At 42.6% G+C, this 24484-nt stretch overlaps 1 protein-coding gene across 1 annotated transcript in view; it reads right to left on the bottom strand.

Moving 5' to 3' along the window:
* LOC103804779 (neogenin-like) overlaps positions 1–24484 on the bottom strand; it is a gene marked incomplete at its 5' end in the record, with an annotated part of 119985 nt that overhangs the window by 69026 nt on the left and 26475 nt on the right. The window contains 2 exon segments of the mRNA XM_009077408.1: positions 16002–16138; positions 23084–23237. Coding sequence (XP_009075656.1) covers positions 16002–16138; positions 23084–23237 — 291 coding nt within the window.

The raw sequence follows: 24484 nt of genomic DNA, 5'->3' as shown, positions 1-24484 counted from the left end.
TTTCCAGTCTAACCTCTGACTGGTGTTGGGCACTCACTGAGAACACCATACAATCACCAAGCATTTAACCTATTTGGCTGTGCCTTTTCACCCTGTTCTTGGCAAGCTCCCTCAACATTGCATAGATTCCCCCTTTCTAAGACTAAATGCTGCTGGTGATGATCAATGTCACCACCCTGGAATGGCAATCAGCCCCAATACCCTAATAAATACCCTAATAAATTTCAAATGTAAGTCTGGATTCTCAATGTATCACCACCTGCATGACCACAAGGCATTATGTCTCCTCTGGGGTGTGTTTGGGCAGAAGTTGCTCAGGTCACGGGGATGGATGAACACTCAGCAACACGATGCTGCTGAGCTCCACTTATTACCAGAGTGAGCAAGAGAGGCAAAAGAGGCTGCAGGAAAGGCATACCACAATACAACCTCATGGCCTGATGTTCTGGATGGCACCTGGAGAAGACATCCCACCCCACACAGCTCATGCCAAGGTGGAACGTGGCTTAGCCTTTCCCTGGGCTACTTAAGTACAGCCTAGCAAAGTCATGTTGTCTGGTGTTCCTTCTCCCAACATTTTCAGTTTCATGCTCCTGTTTTAGTTCAACACTGACTGGTTAGGTAGTTTTTCCCTTGTTCCTACTTGAGCTTTGCAAATTCCTGTTTCCTTCTATACAAGGGGTTTTGCCTCAATACCTTCTGCACTTGTCAATTCCCCTCCAGTGCTTCTAGTGAAACCCCTCTGGGATCAGTTTTTATTTCAGATACCCAAGGTTGATTCAGCTTTTGTTAAGACTGAGCCCACCCTTAGTGCATGGATACTGTGAAAACTTCTGAAGGTACAGTCTGGCATTAACATGCCTAACATTATCAGGTGAACTTCCCAATTAAGGAGGAACTAGTGACAAAGAACAGATGACAAAATACATTTCTATATTAAAATGAAATCACTAGATCACATGTAAAAGCTTATTAATCATCATAAACTAAACCAGAGCTCACTCATCAGAAGGCATTACTGATCATTATTCAAAGCAAGACTTCTAAGCAACTTCTAGGAAGATTTTTAGAAGTAATAACCTTAATCTAAGCATCAATAATGTAAAACCGTTCCATTCATTATTTCTCTGTTTTACTAATCTCTCCTTCCTCAGTCCTTCTAGCAGAAATCACGCCTGTTTGACCCTGAATCTACTCCAAGTGCCATGGAAACATCTGAATAACAGGAACGCTCATCAAAATTTAAACTTCTTACAGCAGCGCCAAAGGCAATGAAAATTTTATTGAATTCCAGAGCCCTCATTTTCCACACAAAGCACAGACGGTGAGGAGGCAGCAGACAGACTCTGTACCACGGAGCCCCAGAGCCTTTAGGGCCCTGTTTCCCCTGTTCCCAATTTCCAGCAATTTCCAGCTCAAACCCTCAACTCCAGTTACGGCTGTGCTACCTCTTGTAAGCAAAGCTGCAGGAGAAGTGTCTGTCTGGATCCCTCCTGCCCCTTCCAAAATAATACACCAACAGGGATGCCCCATCTATCCTGAGACTATTTAACAACAGGATCTGCAGCACTGCTTCTAGCACTGTGAAAAATAACAACTGTTATTCCAGGATTTATGGATAATTATTCTAGCTATAGATACATACAGTGTCTATATAGCTGAGCTCTCCATCTACAGCAAATGATACTCAAGTATCATGTTAAGAAGTAGTTTATAACCAGCCAAAACAGGAAAATGGCAATTTTCCACCAGTACTTTCTTCCTTGAATTGTGATTTGCAAAAACTCAAATCCTAAGTTTAGCATTGTCCAGCTAATTCTGATCAGTGAAGGAATATGAAATGACAGCAGTGACCTCACGGCTCTGGTGTGAGCCCTGAAATGGCATCAGTGACCTATGGCTCTGATCTAAGCCATGAAATGGCACCAGTCAACCACTTGGCTCTGATGTGAGCCCTGAAATGGCAGTGGTCAAGCACTTGGCTCTGATCTACACCATGCAATGGCTCTGATGTGACCATGTGGCTCTGATCTAAGCCCTGAAATGATGCTGAGAGCACTGTGGCTCTGCCTAAAGCACAGCACAACTGTGACCTCATGCTGGGTGAAGGGAACTGATACATGCCCGTGGTGCTCCCTGCCCTGGGCTGTAAGCCACACTGAGCAGTGTCCATCAGTGGACAGTGCCTGGCTGAGGGCTTTGTCCTTGAGCAGGTTCTAAGTTACAGTGCTCACTGGGTCTGGCCGCTGTGAAGTTTAGTGAGCTACCTTTTGCCAAGTGTCTTATTCCACCTGGATGACCCAAGGTTTATAAGCAGAAATTATTTCTTGTTAAACCTCCTGAGAATTTCATTCTTTCTCCCATACACTGCCCAGAGGAATTCAAAATGACCTTCTCCTGAACCCACTGAGCAGAGTGGGGCATTGCAGCACTAGAGAGGTGAAGGACAGTAGACAAGGACAGCAGAAAAAGCCACTGGTGAATGTGGCATAGAGGAACACTCAGGACAGGCAAGGAGACCAGGGATGGAGAACACCACTGGCAGAAACTCTGCAAGTATTGCCTCTGGAGAGGCTGGACATGCCCAGGGAAATGGATACACATCTCCCACTTCCATCACATCCAGCCCTGAGTTCCTCATTGCTAGGCACGTGGGAGAAGGTGACAGAGATCAGTCCAAAGATTCCAGCTCCAACTGGCTCTCTGCTGGAGGTGAGCAGGGGCTGGCAAAGGGAATGAATGGTCCAGCACCTAATAGCACCTGGGAAAAATCAAATGCATTTCCTGCCTCTGCCTTGCCCGTGGGACTGGGTGGATGTCTAACAAGCAAACCCAGTTTCTGACAGGTGACTGCAGCCCATCAGCCCTGTGGTCTGGGTCATCAGCCACACAGGCACAATGCCAGGCACAGCTCTGAAGGGACAGATTATGAGATGCATATTCTGAAAAATCAATGTTTAAGTGTCTCACACTGGGCACTAAAACAGCTGGATACATTTCGTCTTAATTTTTCTGTGTCCCAGTCAATTTTTTAAATGGATTCAATACCACTTCATTTCATCAGAGTGCAAAAATACATTCATTAGTGTTTATGAATGATTCAGGTTCCATGGAGCTGAATGCCAAAGCAGGAATAAATATGGATTTGAACAGAGAATGATAAATAAATCATGGTACTATCCCCTGAATAAGGAAAAATATCAAATATTCAATATTTTCTCAATAAAGTAGTACTATGAAGTTTGTGTACTGCATAAGGCAGTAAGAGCCTGGGGAGAAGCAGCAGGAGAACATGTATTTTAAGAATTTCCTAACTTCATTCCATAACAAGGGGAAAGAGGAAGCGACAAATTAAATACAGCAAGACCTTGCATTTCTTATCTTTGACTATTTCCCTGTGCAGCCCTCACAGTGGGGCACTACATTAGTGTGCTGGAGACTGAGAAGCTGCCAAAGGCCAGAAAGGACACAGATTTTAAGATCATTTCAAGTATTAACCCATTTGTTCACTGAATACAGATTGCCTCAGATCACTTGGGGAAAAACCAGACTGGTCGGGGAACAGTAAAAATAATGGACAGGCCCCACTAAGCCCCTCATCTTCACCACTGTGCAATGTGCATGCCTGGCACAGGGACCATGGCACTAGGAAACACCTTCTTTTTGCTCTGATTAAGTGAAAAAAAGATATGGAGAGTCTCTGCTTTTGCATTTTTTTGGCTTGTAATGACACAAATTCTGTAGGCTGGCTTTACACATCAATTCCCATTTATCCAATTGCTTTCATTTCCAGCTCAATGAATGCAGGCCTATCTTCACATCAAAGTCCCTTCTAATTTACAAATCCCCAAAATAACCTTAATTACTAGCCACTTCAATAGCAGCCTCCGTGTAAGGAACGAGCAAACAAGAATCTGCAGTCTGAAAAGAAACAACTGAAAGGATCCAATAAAGGCCTATAAAAACATGTCTGGTGTAGGGGGGGAATGAGGACAGACTGGCTCAGCCTTTCCCATGCAAGCTGGGAAAAGAAAAAAATCATATAAATCTAACAGAATGGTTCAAAAAAAAGAAAAAGAAGGTGCTGTTCATCCCAGTGCCGAGGGATGTGGAGAATACAAGATGTTTACGTGGGGGGATGGGAGCAGGAGATGGATTGATAGAAATCTATGAAGGACTGATAAATAATGGAGAAACTGCACGTAGCTCAGAAAACCCCCAATCTGCAAATGGCTGGAGAACGAGACATTACTCAGGGGAAATAACAAATATTCCTGCCCTGTACTTAAATTCTCCCAGCCATCTGCTTTTGGACACTGTCAGGAAGAGGATCCTGAGCACATTGCTGTGTTCACCTCCTCCTGTAAATATGCGCATAACAACGCTGAGCTGTCACACACTTTGAGGCTGTTATCCTCACTGCAGGAGGACTTGGAACACTTCCTGTCCTCCAGCCCTGGCAGCAGCCCTTGTTCAGCCTCTGGAGCCCCAGGACCAGAGCTCCATGCCTGTCTGTCTGTCCTGGGGGCTGCTCCTTTCCTGGTCCCATGGCAGTCACACCTTGCAGCTGGAGCTTTAACACATAGATAGGATACTGAGGGAAGGGTCAGCTGGCCTCACTGCAGGAGGACTTGGAACACTTCCTGTCCTCCAGCCCTGGCAGCAGCCCTTGTTCAGCCTCTGGAGCCCCAGGACCAGAGCTCCATGCCTGTCTGTCTGTCCTGGGGGCTGCTCCTTTCCTGGTCCCATGGCAGTCACACCTTGCAGCTGGAGCTTTAACACATAGATAGGATACTGAGGGAAGGGTCAGCTGGGTCAGGTCCATGACACTGCAGGAGGTTTCTTACCAGGGGAGTGCACTGGGAGAGCTCATCGAGTGGCATTTCAGTAGAGGCACTCCTGAAGCACAGTCTGTGACCAAAGAGCCCTTCCTTCTTGGACAAATACAAACTAGTCACAGTTAATAGGTTAGGAAGATACAAGAGGCTCAGGCACTCGTATTTCAAATTAGCAGATTAAACAGTGACCACTTCAACAGAAGACTGAAAGTTCCACCAGAAAAAAGCTGGTGTATAATTCAAAATACCATCTTACAACATGGAGTATTCCTGTAAACTGGTACAAGAATGGATTGCTATTTTAATGCAAAGGAGAAGAGTGTTTTTCACATAAGGTTTTACCTATCTGAGATATTCTAGGCAACCAAAAGAATTAAAATATTCCCCTTAATTTGCAACATTTTTCTGCATTTTAAAGAAATTTCGGCTTTACTTAGAAAACAATGATCAACAATTGTAAATCAACCTGAAACGAAAGAAACAAAGTTCAAGTTTTGCACGAGAACCAGCTTAAGATTTGAAACCACAATATTCTGTCCAAGTACTCAAACTCCTGATTGAATGTCACCATGTGATTGACAGGATGATGCAGAGCTTTGCTACCAGCAATAACAGTCCGTGGAAACCACTTCAGAGGCTCCATATTAAAGGCTTTATAACTTGCTTGCCCTTGCACTTGCTTACAATCAGCTAAATTTTACATAAGTTAATAGGTTAATTGTTTAAATCCTCAGTTTTCCTACTTGTAATCCTCCGAGTTGCTGCCTATACTCTTCCAGTTATAATCAAAAGAAGTAGCAGGGAGATTAGCAACTCTGAAAATCACTCCTATAATGGTTAATCACACTAATGATCGTTTAAGCAAATTAGCAGAGCAATAACCATGCAATGTGCAGATTAAGTATGTGACTGGAAGGAAATCTACAGTCAGTGCCAAGGGTAGAGACACTACAGCTCCTCAAGCCCCAGAAGCCTGAGCTGACATAACAAAACCTCCTTTTTCAGCTCCACAAAGCCTCCAGTGGCTATTTTTCCTTCCCTCTCCATGCAAATTCTTGGCTAGCTGTCCAAAACAAAGTTTCAACTAATTATTTAAAGCACAATGATTTGAGCCTTGTATTTTTTTTCTGGAGCAAAGAGAATGTAACAGGATAGTGGCCATGAACTTTTATTTTCTATTATCTACTCACTAGAATCACTTTCCTAAGATAAGGCTGCTTCTCTCCATGAGGCATTTCATGATGTGCTAGAGGAAGCAAAGAGGCACAAGATAAACACCATAAATCAGAGCTATGTTATTGTTGACATTGCCAGTAAACAAAGTTATTAATTATACATGTACTGGGGAAGCTGAAGAAAAATTATTTGCCCAAAGGGGAAAGAAATGGCAAAATTATATTTTAAAAATTCTCCCCAAAGCATCACACACAGGTTCAAGTAAATCATTAGAATTTAGTGAAGTGGATGTTCCACAGCACTGACCCAACATTCCAGACTATGAGCTGCTATAAACTCACCTCAAAAGAGATTTTCATTACAGGAAACTGACATATTTTAAATTGTTCTTCCAGCCTCTTTGCTTCTTTGCTGTGCACAAAGCCTACCTCAGCTTCCCACAACTCACCCTGCAGACTGGTAAACATCACCTGCAGCATCCAGGCCACAGAACCACAGAATGGCTTGGGTTGGGAGGGACCTCGTAGCTGCAATCCCTCAGAGCCCATGCAGCCTGGCCAGGGATGAAGCAGCCACAGCTTCTCTGAGCAATCAGTGCCAGTGCCTCACCACCCTCACAGGGAAGCTACTGACCACAAGTCTCTGAGTGCAGCCTCATCCACTGAGTGGTCCACCCATCAAATCCAGGTTTCTCCAGTTTAGAGACAGGGATGTCATGCAGGACAATGCCAGATGCTTTGCACAAGTCCAGGCTGATGACATCAGTGGCTCTTCCCTCATCCACCACTACTGTAACCCCATCATAGGAGGTCACCAAATTTGTCAGGCATGATTTGTCCTTACTGAAGCCATGTTAGCTGTCACCAATCACCTCCTTATTTTCCACATGCCTTAGCACAGCTTCCTGAAGCATCTGCTCCATGATCTTGCTGGGCACAGAGGTGAGCTGACTGGCCTGTGGTTCCCTGGGCCTTTCATTAGAGATATTCCATTAGGATAAACAAAGAAAAGCAATTTGAAGTTGAAGCTCCAAAATGCTATTGATCTTGATGAGTTATGGAGCATAAAGTACAACTATTTTCAAAGGCTGATAAAACTTTGCTATCTCTTTCAAGTCCAAGTTCACTGTACAACTGTGGAAAAATACACTGTCCCACTTAAGTGAACTCTTAAGTCTTGACTGAGAAACACTTTTTGGGAAGGTTTTGCAACTTGCCTACCTACCACCACTGCAGGCAATACATTTCCTGAAGAGAAATCTTTACCAAGCCTATCTTTTGTGTATTGACTTAGCAGTGATGGTGAGGTTCCAGTGGGTCTTTCAAGGTTTCCTATCTGGGGTCTTTCCAGTATTGGAACTTAAGATGAACACAACAAATCCTTTTATTCAAATTGTATTCACAGAACAGAGTACTTGACTGAAATCAGAGCCAACTGATGCAAGTCAGAGGCACATAACCTGGGGAATGTCACCTCTAGAGCATAAGGGTGCTTTGAATTACCCTGCAGTCTAGCAATTGATAGCCTCAATTAATGAAATGCTTTATGTTATACTGAGCCTATACTTAAGCTCCTAAAAGTGTGAAAAAGAAAGATCATAGAAGAAGTCTTTGAGTCAGCACTTGAAAATAAACAAGACTAGTGGATCTGACAGAAATCAGGACTGTTTGGAAAAATAGTCAATTGAAAAAAAACCTTCTACCATTTATTAGCCATCACCTAACCTGCTGTGAGCCTGGTTTGTATCTTGGATTTCCTTACAGACCTCCTTCCAGCACTCCTCTGAACAGGCCACCTAGGAGCATTCCTGAAGAGCACGAAGCACCTGCATTACACAGCTCACACCTGTCTCCAAGGCCTTCACATCTCCTGCAGAGCAGTGTGTTTAACTTCCACTGACACTGTAACTAACCAAAGCATGTTTACTCAAGAAATCAAACTTCACGGGGTTTTTCTTTTGAATTATTCTCCTCACGAAGACAAACTAATTAACTGCAAGACTGCATAGGGAATAAGCCACCACAGATAACAGCCCTCCTCCTTCCCACAAATTACTGGATTGTTTCATCTCTGGAACTTTGGGATAAACTTCCCTGCCAAGGACTAGAGTTTGTATAATGAGACATCCAGTAAGGGCAATAATCTGGCTCCCATTAGAGAAATCAATCATCTGGTGGTATGAGAGTCAGCTTAACGATCATAAAAATTGAACTTGAAAGAAAGTAGATGTATACTTTATAGTATGGTCTCTCTCTCTCTCTCGAGACTGATTTAAGTAATGCAGGGTGTTCTCCAGCATTTCCATTTTAACATCACCCTCAGAGTTCACCGTGAAATTTGGTGGTGCAAAAACAATGCAAAATTTCTGTTGAAATGGAGAAAAAATTAAACCCTTTAAGTCCAAGAATCAAACTTAGAGCTTGATTCAACCAATTAAACATGGCAGGATGACCCCGATATGCAGAGAAAACCACTTACCATTTAGGGCACAACTCTTATCAAAAGAGCTCTCACTTAAAAGGAAAAAGGCATTTTAATGAGCTGCTTAGTTCACACATTCACATTTCTTGGAAGTCTTTGGCATGTGCAACTTACAAATTCTACTGAGTCTTTCAGCTTTTAGTTTGTAATTGAAATTCTGTCATCTCTTTGTGATAGGGAATAAAATCAATATGAAAAAAACCTATAAGTTATCTCTAGTTCATATGTCTTTATCCCTGAATCCTTACAAGTGTCCAGGAGCACCTGGAACCATGAGCCAGCTGAGCTCACCTCTCCTACAGCATTGCATGAAAAACACACTTCAGCATCATGCAACTGACTTCAAACTAGCAAATCCTGTGTAAATCCAGGTAAAGCCTGTTCCAAACTAAAAAGTACATTTTTAGTGTGGATACCAGGCAAACATACCTAAATATGAAACTTGTGCAAAACCAAACACAGTGTTTTCTGTAAGTGCCTGTCGAGGCCAAAGGCACTGAGAGCAACCTCAGCTCATTGCTTTAAAAGCCATTCTGGGGGAAAAAGTATTTCTTAGCCTAAAGCAGCAGCTGGCTCAACCCCCTGTTAATATGATCTTAATTTATTAGAAACTCTAGCTGAAAAAGGAACCAGCTTTTACAATTCCCTCAGTTCAATATCAGTTTCGACGCTGTAGATATTTAAGACACTGCTGCTTAATTTAGTAACATTTTCATTATCCCCAAGGATTACTCAAGAACATTTACAAGGAAAACCATTTGTGTGAATTGTATGGGTTATTGATAATTTGGTTTTGTCTTTCTTAATGGTATTTTTTTAATATACACACATATATCACGAAGCCTTCTTTTAAATTCCAAGTGTACCTCATCTTCCTGGCATGTGCAGTTCTCAAGACATTACCTCCCACCCCCCATGCAATTCCATTATGGGCACTCAGCCCAAAGGATTTCATTTCTGTCCTCATTAACTCCCACCTATTTCAGGCTGTTTTGCAACTGGTTTTTTTCAGCACCACAAAAATCTGTTTGAGAATTATGCAGCACCTCTGTAACACAAGACAATTTTTCCAAATATAATCAGACTCTCTAGGGAACTGCAGCTGTTACATGCACAGGAACCTTCTCATTGATGGGTGGCAGGCACCTGGAAAAGATACTTTTCAAGGGAAAAGTCCTCCCTTGAAACACTATTATCTCCAGAGCACTGCTAGGTGATCCAGACAGCTCACCCCCAGGATGGAGTCCAAACTGAGAGAGCTGCCACATCCCTGGTCCTTCCTGCCGGTCAGCGGGAAGTCACGGCTGCTGGGAAGAGCACGTGCTGTGAGCTGACGTGTGGGTGCAGCAGGAGCATGACATTCCCAAGTCACAGCATGATCAAAGAGAGGGACAAGGTGACAAGCACAGCCTCACCCATCCTGTGCCAGCAGCTCCCGAGTGGGCACACCCATTTCCAGTTCCTCATCCTGGCCTGCCGGCGGGTGGGCATCGTGCTCGGAGAGATGAACATCCCTCACATACCTCTGCAGCACAGTTTCAATCACAACACATCTGTTAGTGCACTGAGTGCCTGGTCTGAGGCCTCCACAGCACCTCCACCACCTCATGGACCTGTGGATGGTCCATTCGGGACGGGGGGACGCACATCTACCAGGTCACACATCACCCATGTCCTCACAACCATGTTTCAGTGATCATCCCACACTTCCCTGGCCACAGGAATTAGACTCTGATCACATGCACAGCACAAGGAACAGCCAGCAGCTGCCTCTGCTCAACCCTGACCCCAGGAAAGGTCAGAAAACCATCCCAGGCCTGAGCTTCAGAGAGTTTGCCCCCCTTGAACACTGACAAACAAGAGCAGGCAGCAAGGCAGAGATCATGGCTTGAGAAGGCTCCCCTGAGCTTCTCCTACAACAGTTCTCACTGCTCTCTACCACCACTGCCGAATTTTAAATGTTTGCACTGCATGAGGGACTCATCCTTCAAATTCTAGCAAAGCTCAGTCATAATTTTTGGAAATACGATTGAAGAAAACAGATTTTTGCGCTTCTGTTAGAACTGTGGCAACCTCTCTTCCATGAGCTTTGTGTTTCTGAAATACAGCAAAAACTAACCAAATGCTCCTCGTGGTTCTAGAAAAACATCAAGACAGACCAAAACAATGAACAATTACAACAGTTCACCAACTACAGAACAAGACTTAGGCACTGAACAGGAACAAGCAGAGGTACTGCTGAGCCCTGGGCAAGAGAAATCAGATCAGTCTTTAAACACAGACATGTCATTTTTGCATGATGCAAAGAACACTTTATTTCTGTGGAAGTTTACATTTAGTATTAAAAATTACACATCTCATGTAGGTGGACTTTTCTGGTCTCCAGGAAACACCTGAGCAATCAATAGAGTCTTAAAATAATGCTACCATCTCCTTCCTGCCCCATCTATGCACCTGAGTATCTGTTTATAACTTTTTCACTAGCAACATTGTCCTTGAACACAAATGTGACAGAGGCAAAAACTCCTCAGAAACTATCTATATTCATATTTAGCTGAACTCCCAAGCAGACTGTACAACTCCATGAACATTAAACCAAACCTAAGAGCAGCAGCAGCAGGGACTATTCACAATGGTACTGAGAGAAATTAGTGAGTTCAGCTTATCCACCTCCCTCACAACAGACTCCCCTGACCTACTGCCTTTGTTTTGTATCACTACAGGAAAAAAAAGATCACTAATAGAAGTCTCATTACATTTTCAAGGGTAAGAAGTACCATGCATGAAGCTGAGGTACTCTCCTTACTCCCAACAGCTTCCCCAGCCAGCACAGTTCCAAGGGAACCAGAAACTACAGGACTTTGTCCCCTGTCCAAGCAGCTTCAGGTTTAGAGCATCATCTCCTGAATCTCTAATTGAGGTGAAGCCTATTATCAAGATACAGCACTGAGCTTAATTAGAAACAGAAATCGATAAAGATCATTTAGAAGGTATGAGAAAGGTTTGAGCAATTTTCAGTGATGGTTCAAATTTCTTCCCTGGAATTGTTTCCAATAATAATGAAAGCTTAATGCAAAAATAAGAGTTACCCAGATGTATTATTCTGCTTCTACAGGATTTAATGTGCTTTGCAAACAGCTACAATTTCTGGAGTAGGATGTCACCAGCTTTTAACAAAGCAGCTGCCACAGAGCACGAGCTGCTCAGCTCTAATATTGGAAAACAAGGCCAAGACGTTTCACGTTGAGGCTCTTCCTTGTGCAACTGTTTTGGTTTCATTTCAAAGAAAGCCTTGACTTGCCTCACACATCCTGGTACATTTAATTTTAATAACAGGTCATATATTAATAGAAGTATAATCACAACTAGCTTTTTAAGCCAAGATCTTCAAGTAAAAAAGAATGAAAATAATTACCTGTCATCAATAAGCAAAGCATTTCTGGTACTAGAGACACCTATTACACCAATAGCAGATGGTGCAAGGTAAAGCATTGCTACCCAGCCCTCACTGAACAGAGAGAAATGTTTCCCCACACTGCAGAACCAACACTGCAATACATGTATTTGTTGCCAGAAAAAGGCTTTGCCATTAGCATAAGCCTTTTCAGCTCTACTGAAAGTATTTCCAGCATTTCCTTTCAAATCACAAAATTGATAATTGCATCAAAACACTTCTGCATTTGTTTTTTTTCCATACAATTTGCTCTGGCAGAACAAACAAGGCAGAGATCAGCCTGTTGTCATGTGCAACCTCTGATTTAGCACTACAGATACCCAAAATTGAGTTTTCTTATTTTCATTTTGAATTTTAGTACGTTAACACAGCGAGGCATTTAAGATATGCTATCAGACACCGAATGCTGTCAGACAGTGAATGCTGTCCTAGACAACTCAAGAGCCAACTTTCTGCTATTTCAAAAACTCATGGAAAGGCAATAACACAGACAATGACAACAAAGAGCAACTCTGACCCTTCTCCCACAAACACAGGGATTCATTTCTTTCAGAGACTTCAGAGCTGCCATATCAATTTTGTAAGGAGAATGAAAATGGAATTTTTGGGGAGTTTATTTTTTCTGGTTCATTATTAACTGCAGTAAATATTTCAACAGAAAGAGAAAACTCCCTCCAAGCTCATCATGGAGCACCAAGGCAGGCGACAGGAAGCTCTGACTCGAGCCCCAGCACTGCAGCAGCCCCTTGGGCACTGGGCACAGCCAGAAATGTGAAATATTTCCCAGATGAAGAATGAACTTATAACCTCCCCAATATTTAACTGCCCCTCTGGCTCTCCAGGCTGCCTTCCAAACACAGGGACTACCTGCTTCCCAGCTTTCCTGTCATCCCTTCCCTCCCTTATCTCAGGGAAATGCTATGCATTCTTTCATGGCTGGGGAGAGCAAAACAAATGTTTCCAGTGCTCCCAATTCATTAGTGTTTGTATACAAACCTGGTAAAGCACAGTCAGCACAGGTAAAAGTGGTTTAACTGTTCAGACACCAAGTGATTGCCTCCAGTGTGGGAAGTGTCCTGCCCCAGCAGAGGCACCTGCAGGCACTTGGCCTAGGACCATGGTGACACCAACTCTTGGCACCCAAGGAGAAGTGAGTAGGCACAAAGCTATGGACACATTTTATCCATTTGCTATTTGGCACTCAAATGTGGACAGGATTCAGGAAGGTTCAGCTTCAGGGGTTGAGAGTCTCAGCTGCAGGTCTTCCCCCCAAAGACATTTTGTGTTCTCTTCCACATTAAACTACTCGTCAAATGTGCAAGTCAAAGATTTGGTCTGTAACACACAGGTCCATGAAATCCTCAATTTGCACATACATAGAATCACCAAATCATGGAATGGTTTAGGTTGGAAGAGACCTTAAAGATCATCTAGTCCAACCCCTCTGCTATGGAGGGATGCTGAGCACAGCATACACCACAGTGTGAGGCACTTGAGGGTAGCCCATCCTTCAGGGATGGCCAGGAGTTTCATCCTCACTGCCATAGAAAAGCAACGAGGCTGGTGAAGGGACTGGAGCACAAGTGCCATAAGGAGAGGCTGAGGGAGCTGGGGGTGTTCAGCCTGGAGAAGAGGAGGCTCAGGGGAGACCTTATCACCCTCTGCAACTCCCTGACAGGAGGTTGGAGTCAGGTGGGGGTTGGTCTCTTCTCCCAGGCAACCAGCAGCAGGACAAGAGGGCACAGACTCAAGCTCTGCCAGGGGAGGGTTAGGTTGGATATTAGGAAAAGATTTTTTACAGAGAGAGTGATCAGGCATTGGAATGTGCTGCCCAGGGAGGTGGTAGATTCACCATCCCTGGAGGTTTTCAAGGTGAGACTGGATGTGGCACTTAGTGCCATGGTCTAGTGACCATGGTAGGGTTGGACTTGATGAGCCTGGAGGTCTTTTCCAACCCGGTTGATTCTATGATTTTAAGTATTCCAGTAACCAGTCCAAGGCAGCGGATGCATAGCAGCTTGCTGGGACCACACCAGACACATTACCTTTCAGGGTTTTATATCCTTGTTAAAGGACCTAGAAAAGCTGGTCTTGGAGCAAAGTAACCTCTAATGAACATTCTTTTAGTTTATGCACAATTTAAGCTTAAAACTGGATTCAGCCTGGAAATTTCAATCTATACTTGGCACCACCAGGAAATCCCAGTTAAGAGGCACTAATAGGAGCATCTTTTCATTTTAACTGCCTGAACCCTGCCAAGCAATGCCTCTCACCTACCCCTCAGCACAGTCACACGTCTCACTGAGCTGCCACTGTGAAACGTTAACAGAAGGAAGAATAGATTGGCTGCCCTAGCACAGCCCCTGGTATGCTGCTGAATTTCCCCACAAAAACCCAGGTGCTTCAAGAGATGCAGAAAATAGATGAGACAAGGGAATTAGTACCCAAAAAATGGATTTCTCCTGCCAGACTAATTTCCAAGAATGGCAGAAGGAACTTAAATTAAGCAAAATCATGCTGTTATTAGGTGTAAGAGATGACAATTCCACTAGTGTAGGAGAAAATGATACAGTGATCAAGCTATTCAACCCTTCACCAAATTACAGTAATGCAGAAATACAATTACTCCCCTACAGTGACCTCTTGAAGGAAAGTAGAATTAAGATTAGAACTAAGTAGTAAAATCTGAAATGCCACTTTCAAAACTGCATTCTGTAGAATCTTTAATATATTTTAATCCTCAAGCATTAAGAGATGTCTTTTTACTGCCATGGGTATAGCAAAAATTCAGCACAGAAGAACTGGCAGAATATACTCCAAATCTTTACAACCAAATGAAGAAATCCTCTACATGAGTTTAGAAAAAGAGTGAGAGAGTTCTCTCCAGATCACTTTCATCCCCCAAGTGACCTGGCTGTATGTCCTACATTAAAGCTATAATCTCACTGTTATCCATGACTTGCTTAATTGCATCATATCGTTAATGTTATTAATTGCTGCCACTGCCCATAAGACTGCCCAAAGCCTCGTGCCAAGTCTGTAAAACACAGAGGCTGGAACTGAATTAAACACAGCACAGAGTGAGCTGTATGAAGCCATCACAAAGTGCTCCAGAAACCTCACACACGTTAAGTATTTTGAAAGAACACCAAATCCTTATTCTTTTGGCCCAAGATAAGGTAAGAAAAATGTGGGGTTTATTCTGCATGACCAGAATTTGTTGGCTTTCAACATGCTTGGAGTCAAAGTACTTCTTTCTGGTCAGAGAGGTTCTGTCTAGATACAAGCCTTCGTTTAAGGTTGTTCACAGAAAAAATTTACCCCATCAGACATACCCTTAAGACACTTTGTAGTGTCACAAACTGTGATGAAACAAGTCAGTTAAGCTCCCACGAAAATACTGCATACATGAACCACTTTTACATGCCATGAAACTCCAGCTAAGTAATTTTAAACTAGATCCAACTAATGAAAAAATGTAAGAAAGGTGAAGAAGCCAAACTTGTACCTTTGCTTTCCTGCTCCTTACCAAGTCTACTTGATTTGCTCACCAGGTCTGCTTTATTTCCTTTATTGCGTAGAGTAAGATGTTCTTAGAATAGCATCATCAATATTTCAGTGCTGTTTCTAGTAAAAACAGCTTACAAGAGTAAGCAAAACAGTTATACGCTGAATAAACCAGTTTATTGCTAAGTATCTCAGCTTTTATTTTCTGTCAACTCCTTGAACAAAACAGTACATTTAAGGATTATGAAAAATACATTATATATTTCCTTTTCAAAGGCCATCTAAATCAAAGTACTATAGGGCAACTTTCAGCTGTGATTAGCCACACCGTGATCTCCATCCTCTTTTAAGTAAGTACATGGCATCAACCACAACAGAGCAGATAAAGCAGCTTTAACCATAGCTCAGGTGTTGGTGTTGGTTTGGTTCGTTTGTCTTTCAACAGGGCATAAAACTCAACAGGGTCTTTAACTGACCACACGATAAAACTCTTGTGAAAAGTCACCTGGAGATTGTTCTCATTGAAAATGAAATCTCTGACCTACCTTGGACTGTGAGTTCTGCCTGGGCCGCGATGGTGTCGTTGCCGCTCTCGGCGAGGCAGGTGTAGGTCCCTGCGTCCTCCTCCCGCACGTCGCTGATGCCCAGGCTGCCCCCGGCCAGCAGCACCAGCCTGTCTGACCTGTGCACACAGGGACACACATGTCACTGGGTGGGCACACAGCCACAGCCCTGCAGAGGTGTGCACACAGAACGTGTCTGGGTGCCACCGTAGAGAGAAGGTTTTTAATTAGATGATCAGACTCCATACTTCGGCTTCCCATCTAAAATGAACTCCAACCCTATCAATTCCACTAGAGTAGCTCATCTTTTTGCACTTGCAGCTTCAGTTGTTCTTAATTAAATGTGATTCAAGGTATTTAGACAAGAGCAGCTAGAACTGAAGAAAAATGAAGTCTCATAGCCACATCATTAAAAAAATGCCTTTTGCAGATACAGTTGGAATGACTGAGTGCTTGGAAAGCCACGTGAAGTATAACATGACAGGATTGTGCCTTTACCACATAAGGAACAGGAACACACATCGTACAATCTATAGTAATTGAATTTTTGTGAAAAGGTAAATCATTTCTGTAAGATGAAACATTTCAGAATAAGATACAGGTTAAAAAGTGCAAAATACAAATTCATCTGGTGACAAAGTTTCTATACAGAACTTCCCCCTCTGACTTGTAAAGGTGTGGGAAGGGTTTCTAATTCAGCCTTTATGGACTTCTGCTTTTGATGCTAAATGCAGTACATAAATGCAGCATTTTCTGTTAAGTGCTGTACCCTCAGCCTCCAGCCACATCCTTCTCCCACTGCAACCATCACTGCCCTTTATGTGATACAAATTTGTACAGGACTTTTCCAAGATCCTTCAAGGCTTCAAGTTTCCACAATAAAATGGCAAAAGCAAAACACCAAAACCCCCAAGCCAAGGCAACAAATCTGACAGGATGCTGACCCAGAACTGTTCTTATTTGCAGCTGGAAGAGTCTACACCTGGTGGGTTCCTGTCTGGCATTCTCAAGCCATGACTTGTGGGCAGGAATGGACTGAATTCTGTCAAGACATGAACTGAAAAACACATTATGACAATTAACTTTTTGGGTCTCTATAAAGAATGGCCAATGTACAAAAATCAACCTCATTCCTTCCTCCATTTGAAACTGCCCTAGAATTATGTTAGTAGGATTGATTCTCACTTGCTTGGACAGGTAAATTGTGGGGACACAAAGACTTTTGCTCATCTCACTAACTGCCACATTAATACTGATTGATGATACTACTGTAACTGTTGATCCAATTTCTGATTCAATACATTTAAAAGCAAACAAAAACATTACTGGAGTTAAGTGAGAGGAACCAGTCTTAAAAGCATCTAGAGAAATGTCCCTATCCAGGTATTCCACAAGGAAAGGCATCTTGTTCCTATGAGTAACAGGAGGACTACAAAAAGGTGGGTTTGGTAGCAGTATAGGGAATTGGAGTGAAGATCTAAGTTTGACAAAATGGATTAAGAGCTTCCCAAATGCTACCCAAGCACAGGGAAGCAATGCCACTGAGGCTCATATGTGGGAATGGCATGTTAGACATGGTGAGGCTGCACTAAAACCAAGCCTGAGGGAAAATAAGAGTAAGACAAGCCTGGACCTTGACACATCCATACATGAAGTTTTCTCTTTCTTTTATTATGTAAATCAGCTGCTTTGATTATTTGTTCTAGTGTTCGTGGCAAATTCATCTGAGCAGCATGTAATGTGCTGAGGGCTGAGATGAAAGCAGGGAGAATGGAGCCAAGTGGTGCATGTGCTGGATCTGCCAGTGACAGTCAGGACCAGAACAGGGAGCAAGGCCGTGCCCAAAGAACTGAGACTGCCAAAATCACAAAGGAATGATAAAAGGCTACACGGAATGTTCGAGGCATTTGGATGACATTAGTGCCTTTTTCAGGACATCCACTGACTTACATCGTTACCATCTGAAAGCAACACGTGCCTTTGGAGCTCCTTTTCCCACTGCAGCTTCTGGCAAAGGAACATCTGCATGCTGAGGCAGCAGACCATTGTGGTTACTGGATGTTACCAGGACTACTAAGAATTACTTGTCATGGTTACATTAAGCAACAAAAGTTTGTCACACAGGATCTCACAAACCACACAGTAATACTGACAATTCAAATTCTCCTTTCCAGCAAGAACCAAGGTTACACAGTCATCAGCTATCTAAATTGTGTGCCATGTTTATAATCTCTTTGATTATTTTCCTCAAGAAAACCTAGAGCTGAGTCCAATTTACCACTATGTGATCCAATACAAGTTCCATGGCAGAAAACAATCTGTCAGACTGCTTGGTGATTCCCTCTGTATGCACTAGCTGTGGAAAAATTCTGGACTTAAAGGAAAATTGCTTTAGTAATAAAGTAAAAACATCTTAATTTTGTAAGGACAATGAGGCATTTCCACAAAAGAGTGAAGCAATCGGATTTGAGACACTGGAGACAAGGAATCAGCTTAATAGAAGAGTGATAACATAATTTGAAGTGTCATTAAAAACAACAAAGATTGATCATTCAGATGTCAGGGAAGAGGAAAATCAAATTCCAGCCTTTTATATGCATTCCATACGGCCCTCACACACCCATAACACACAACTGCTGAGCTACTCTGGGTGCCTAACTCCCAGGCCTTTTTGTGTTTCATTATCACAAAATATAGTGAGCCTTTATTAATTTACTGTAGTCAAACAGCCACTTATACCCCGAGGTTTGGACTTTTTTTCCCTCCTTTAAATTACTATTCCCCAAACATCTTATAATCTATTTGCTGTCTTGGTAAAGTACAGCAGATAAAATTAGACAGTAAATTAGATTATTTTCTGGAATCTCCTACCAGAAAAATCTCCATAATTACTCTGCTATGTTTAACTTTCCCTGAGCTGGGCAAGTGTAATTCACTTCGCACCAGCCACTCTGAGAGTCTTGCAAACAGTAATGTGCAATAATTAAACCATCACTTGTTCGTCAGGAGCATCAGGAAAATCCCTGGACCAGGAATATGTGATCACAGACAGCAACAGCAGCAAATGAATGTGGCACATGCAGCCTCAGCCCTGTGATCTCCTCACTGGAGGAGATGATTATCCACAACAACCATGTTATGGTTTTCTGTAAGATTTTTTTCAATGACAAAGTTTTGAACAGCCCAAACCCACTGCAGAGTTTGCTGCACTTTAACAGCCTCATTAAAATACAACGTTATTGTTCAAGTCCTTTCAATGGTTTATTTTCAGATCAACTATGTCATCCACTGCGTCTTGTAAAACAACCTGTGACACCTGCACTTGTACCTTCTGCCACAGAAGTGTCCAAAAGTAAATCAAGACACACAGTAAACGTTGTTGGAGCAAAATACAGGAAAGGTTTATCATCAGCATCCAAACACCTGAAACTCTGGGCCCATCTCCCAAGCTCTGAAAACCCACCTTGGCAGACACCTGAAAATCTGTTTTTCCACTTGAGAATTGTCAAAAGCACAAAATGATTCTATGTTTGCTAAAGAACAGACCCTCGTCCAGGAGGATCCTTAGCCAGAGAAGATATTTAAACTAAAAAATTTAGAAAGGCTCAAAGTTGGCAAAATCTGAAACATTCTTCAGCCTGTATATAGTATTTCCATTCCAACCTTTTGTATCAACTAATACCGACACCGTGGCACATTTCACTTCAGGAAGCTTTCTGGAATGGGCCTAAGACTTATTCCAGTGGCTTTATACTTCAATGCCTTCCCCACTTCCTTCACTTCACTCAGCATTTTCCACATTCCTGGCAGAGATATTATTCATTCCAAGTTTGCAGAGGAAATCCAGCTGCAAAAGCGGAGTGGATATTCCTGGATATCCATTCCACACACGTGGCACAGGGTGAGTGTCCATTCACCACCTCAAACCCTACAGACACACACCCTGGGCCACAGATTATACACACGAGTCCAGAGGCTTCCTCTGCATTCTGAAGCTCCAGTTTGGAGCTATGAGCACCAGCACCATAAATCTCAACCTAGAACAGGATTTGGCCTTTTCCTTTCTTTTCAAACCATGGAGTTGTCAGATAATTATAGTGTATCAAGATTCCTGGCTGGAACAGTGAGCCAACTGAGAGAAAAGCTTCCAGCAGAGGTTAAATGTTTTCCCCAGTGTATTTTAACAGGCCAGTTTTCAATTCTGTGATATTTTATCTCTGAAACTGTGCACACAGCAAGGAAGGTCTCTGCAGAGCCAAAAGCAACAGCCAGAGCAGGGCACATGGATGGTGGGAGCACACCAAGACCCTTCCTCAAACAGGCTCGAGCTCTTCAGCTTCTCCAAGGACTGAGACCTCAAGTGCTGGGTAGAACCAGGGCATTTCTCAGTCTTTGATGGACTTCCTCATGAGAACCAAAGAGTCAGCAGTCTATCAATTATATCTCCTTAACATCTTTAAGTTAATGAGCACTGAAAGGATCCCTTGAAGTTCTAAAGCTTTACTACAACGGAAACTTTGAGCGTTGCATTAACTTTGTTGGTTTCTCACCCAGCGCTCAAAGCTTCCTTCTCTCTCAAATTAATTTGGAAAATATTTTATCACAGCAAACTAATTTCACAATATATTGCCTTACAGGCTGCCTGTCTGAACAACTGCCAAGGCTGCAGTCATTCAGTTCACTCACATTTATCCATTAGCATAAATCCTACTGCAGCCTTCAACAAATAATCCGTCAAATTTAATCATCTTCCCTTTTTTCAGGTCTTATAACAAATACTTGTCCAAAACCCACCACACCAAATCCTTAGACATAACCTGTTCTTCCTGTAAGTACAGGCTCCTATAGATACTCTCCTCAGCAATACAGCTTGAAAGGAAAACATTTCATTCTGTATTAGATCGATTACTATGGTTGAGACAAAAGTCAAAATAAGTTGAAAAACATAAATAACCATTTAACAAGGGGTCAAAATCAGGGACATACCTGCCCATGCTATCCAACTTTTGTTTCCTAACCCCATACATACACAGACATATCAATATATATGTATTTACCTACATATATGTATGTTAATGTCTGGTGTGTGTATAAACAAAACCCATGATTTAACAGCTTTTCCCAGGCAGGAAGTACATTTAAACCTCTCCAGATGAAAAGGATTAGTTTTTTCTTGGGATAAAGAAAAGCCACACTAAGAAAAGTCTCACTTTTATATCAGAAGGGGATTTTAATGCAAATGAAATGTGATTTAATTTGTAATTACATTAACAGACTATGCATAACAAGTTAAGGTGACTATTTTGCAACATTAACTGCAGGCTTTGCTCCAACAGGTAATCTTAATTTCTGGAGATTTTCCAGCTATACTATTCAAACCAATAATACAATAGCTGTTGGGGTAAATGGAATTTAAGCACTTTTTGTTTTCTACTGTTTGTATCTCTTCTCTGTTAAGCCACAGTCATGAGCAGCAGATTTAGCAGCTTTGGCACATTTTGATCACTTAAAGAAACAATAAAGGAATCTTGTTCCAACAGAGGGGAAAAAAATAATCAAATTCTCCCCTTTGACTACCTTAAAAGTAAAGTCTACAATGAGTACAAATTTCACTATTAAAAAATGAAGTGTCACAAGAAGGAAAAAGAAATAAAAAGTCAACTGGAACCTGTTCTTGTACCAAAGGGACATTATACCAATGCTAAATATTCTGAAAAATCAGGTCAGACCTGGTCCAAATCACGCACATAAGAACATCAAGTATGTTTACTAATGTTATGCCTCAAAACAGGTTCTCACTCTGAATTTTGAGAAGAAGGTTACCTGTGAAGCCCTCATAAGTTATCATGGCAGCCTCACAGAAAAGGCCCTGAGGGAATTAACAGCACTGTATTCAGGTAAGGGTTGGGGAATTTATCAAAATATATATCAATATTTCAAAAAAAGAGAAGAAAATAAAAGGAGATCTCTGTACCAGGTGAGATTTAACCTCCTTGTGCACTGAATGTACCACAACCTAGAGAAGGATGGGGCAGGGGGGCAGCAAAAATTGATAAAGACATGACATCACTTTACATACAAGAAAAACAAATCAAGATCTTACCAGGCACATTTATTCTGCCATTTCATCATGTTTGATTGTGCAACTCTAATGAGTCTGTACCAGCCTTCGTAGGAGAGTGATTTCTTACACTTAGGAAAAAAATGAATCCAAATCATGAGCCATCAGACTGACACCAGCACCATCTCTCAGTGGCACTGGAGCTGTTTGTCACTGCCCACAGCAGCTGCATCTCCCACACACAGACAGTTCACATTATGAGCTGCTGGAATTTTTAATTTAAGAGTTGCCAAAAAGGAGATATATTGTATCACTGGTACTGCAGAGAGACTTGTGTATTGCTCTGGCTGCTTTCTGTGTCAGCCACACCACAATTTACCTCTCCTTGTCTCATGATTAACTTGGTTCTCCATTAATCTCACCACTGACTTTGAGGGACAGGGAGAACATTCAAGTATCTATAATCTGCTGGTTCTAGTAAGTATGTTCATTAGATGGACAAAAAAAGGTCTTGATAAGATTAGTTCTGCTTTTTTAATACAGATTTTCTACCACATTATTTTGAGTGAACACAGCAGCAATGACAACGTGTAACAGGTCTCAGTTGATGCACTGCTGAAACCTTGCCAGGCTCTTATTCATGACTAACGTGCTAAACCTCTGTTTTAATGAGAAATTGGGTAATTCTGCTATGAACACGTATTCTTAAATTCCTAGGGCACATTTCAACACATGGTGGACATGTTCCCTGCAGGAAGGTGTATGGAGGCTTCACAACACATGGACATAAGGGAGTCTTGGCTGTTCTGCAGTGTCCCGATTCCCTCAATTTCTTCCTTTACTCCAGTGGCAATCTAAAAGTAAGACATTCTCCTGCTTCAAATAAGATTTCTTGCTTCAGATGACTGCAAAAAATACTATGAGGTACAGAGCAAGAGCTAAAGTCCTAACTCTGGCTGGACTCCCATTGGATAGAGATATGCATGTGAGAGCCATTACTCACCCCTCTGTGATAAGCTCTTCCTCATTTCTTGTCCACCTGATGTATGGCGTTGGAAATCCTGCGGCAACACAGGGCAGAACGGCGCTCTGCCCGGTCAGTCTGGTCAGGGATGAGGGCTGCTTCACAAACACCAAGCTTTGGGGCACCTCTGGATCTGAAAATGTTTTGTACATGACAAAATTGGTATCAGATGAAAAATCAGGAGATGATCACATTAAAGAAACACCAAAAAAACCCACCTGAAAGTCAAAAAACAACAAGCCAAAGAAAACCACAAATGAAACCTCTTGCTCCTTTCCTGCACCTCCACAGGGTTCCATCACCTTCTCACAGTCTCTGTCAGAGCCTCTCCCAGCCTCTTTACCATTTCTTCCAGACATGCAAACTGATTCCCCCACCTTTGGAATTCTCACTCCTCCAACTCCCTGGGAAACTATTTCAGCAAAAAGCTACAAGCCTGAAACTGGAACTTCCACCAGTTAGTAGAGATCTAGTAAAGAAAGGTATAGGCTCGAGTTTGTCCAGCCAGCCTCAGGCAATCCCCTGGCTCCAGCAGGGAGCTGCCTGAGAAAGTGCTTTTACATGCTGGAAAATGGAATTATTGCAGCAGAGTCACTCCAGATAGTGATATAGTTACCAATAGGTAACTTGCATGTTGAAGTTACACAAGTTTTACACTAACCCAAAACCTCCCACCATGGTTTTCCATCCTTATGGAATCCACTGAATTAGCTTTGTATTGAATTGGGCTGGAAAGGGCTTTGTTCCTTTTTTTCTTCTCCCAGTAAGAACAAGCACAAGCAAAGTGCATATTTACTCAGTCTGTTACTACAGTTTGTAGCCTCTGTCTCTGCCTTTCACCCTAAATGAGTAAATGAGTTCCTACAGCATTTGGGCTGTGCCAGTTCCCCCACTGCTCACCCCCTGCTCCTGCTGCACTACCTGCTGCACTCCCAGTACTCAGGTGTGTGGTAATAGGTGTGATGACAGCAAAGCTCCAGAAGTGGACAGGCCCCCTAACTATTTTTGGCCACCAAAACGAGAGCAGACTATTATGTGCCTACACTACTTCTGCTCTCTGAAGCACATTCTGTGTCTCTTCACACACGTATTTGGCTGCTCTCTCAGTTGGGACTTATGAGATACTCGCAGGGATTTCGGAAGGTTGTTATTTTGGTGGTTTTCAACTCAAAATGCTAAAAATAATAATGGAGTGTGTACAGCACTAAGCTGAGGGCATGCACGTGCTCCAAGGTACAACACGAGGAGGCTGCCAGAGGGCTGAGAGGAGCAGAACGGATGGAAATCACGTTTCTGAGTTGTCCCAGGCAGAGGCAGCCAAGCTTTGAGCAGTCCTGGATCACACCATCTGTCTCAGGCCCACACACAAACCATCCCTGC

This window comes from Acanthisitta chloris, unplaced genomic scaffold (assembly GCF_000695815.1).
Source record: "Acanthisitta chloris isolate BGI_N310 unplaced genomic scaffold, ASM69581v1 scaffold8406, whole genome shotgun sequence".
NCBI lineage: Eukaryota > Metazoa > Chordata > Aves > Passeriformes > Acanthisittidae > Acanthisitta > Acanthisitta chloris.
The sequence above is the reverse complement of the archived record's forward strand: the minus strand, read 5'-3'. Positions and strand labels throughout refer to the sequence as shown.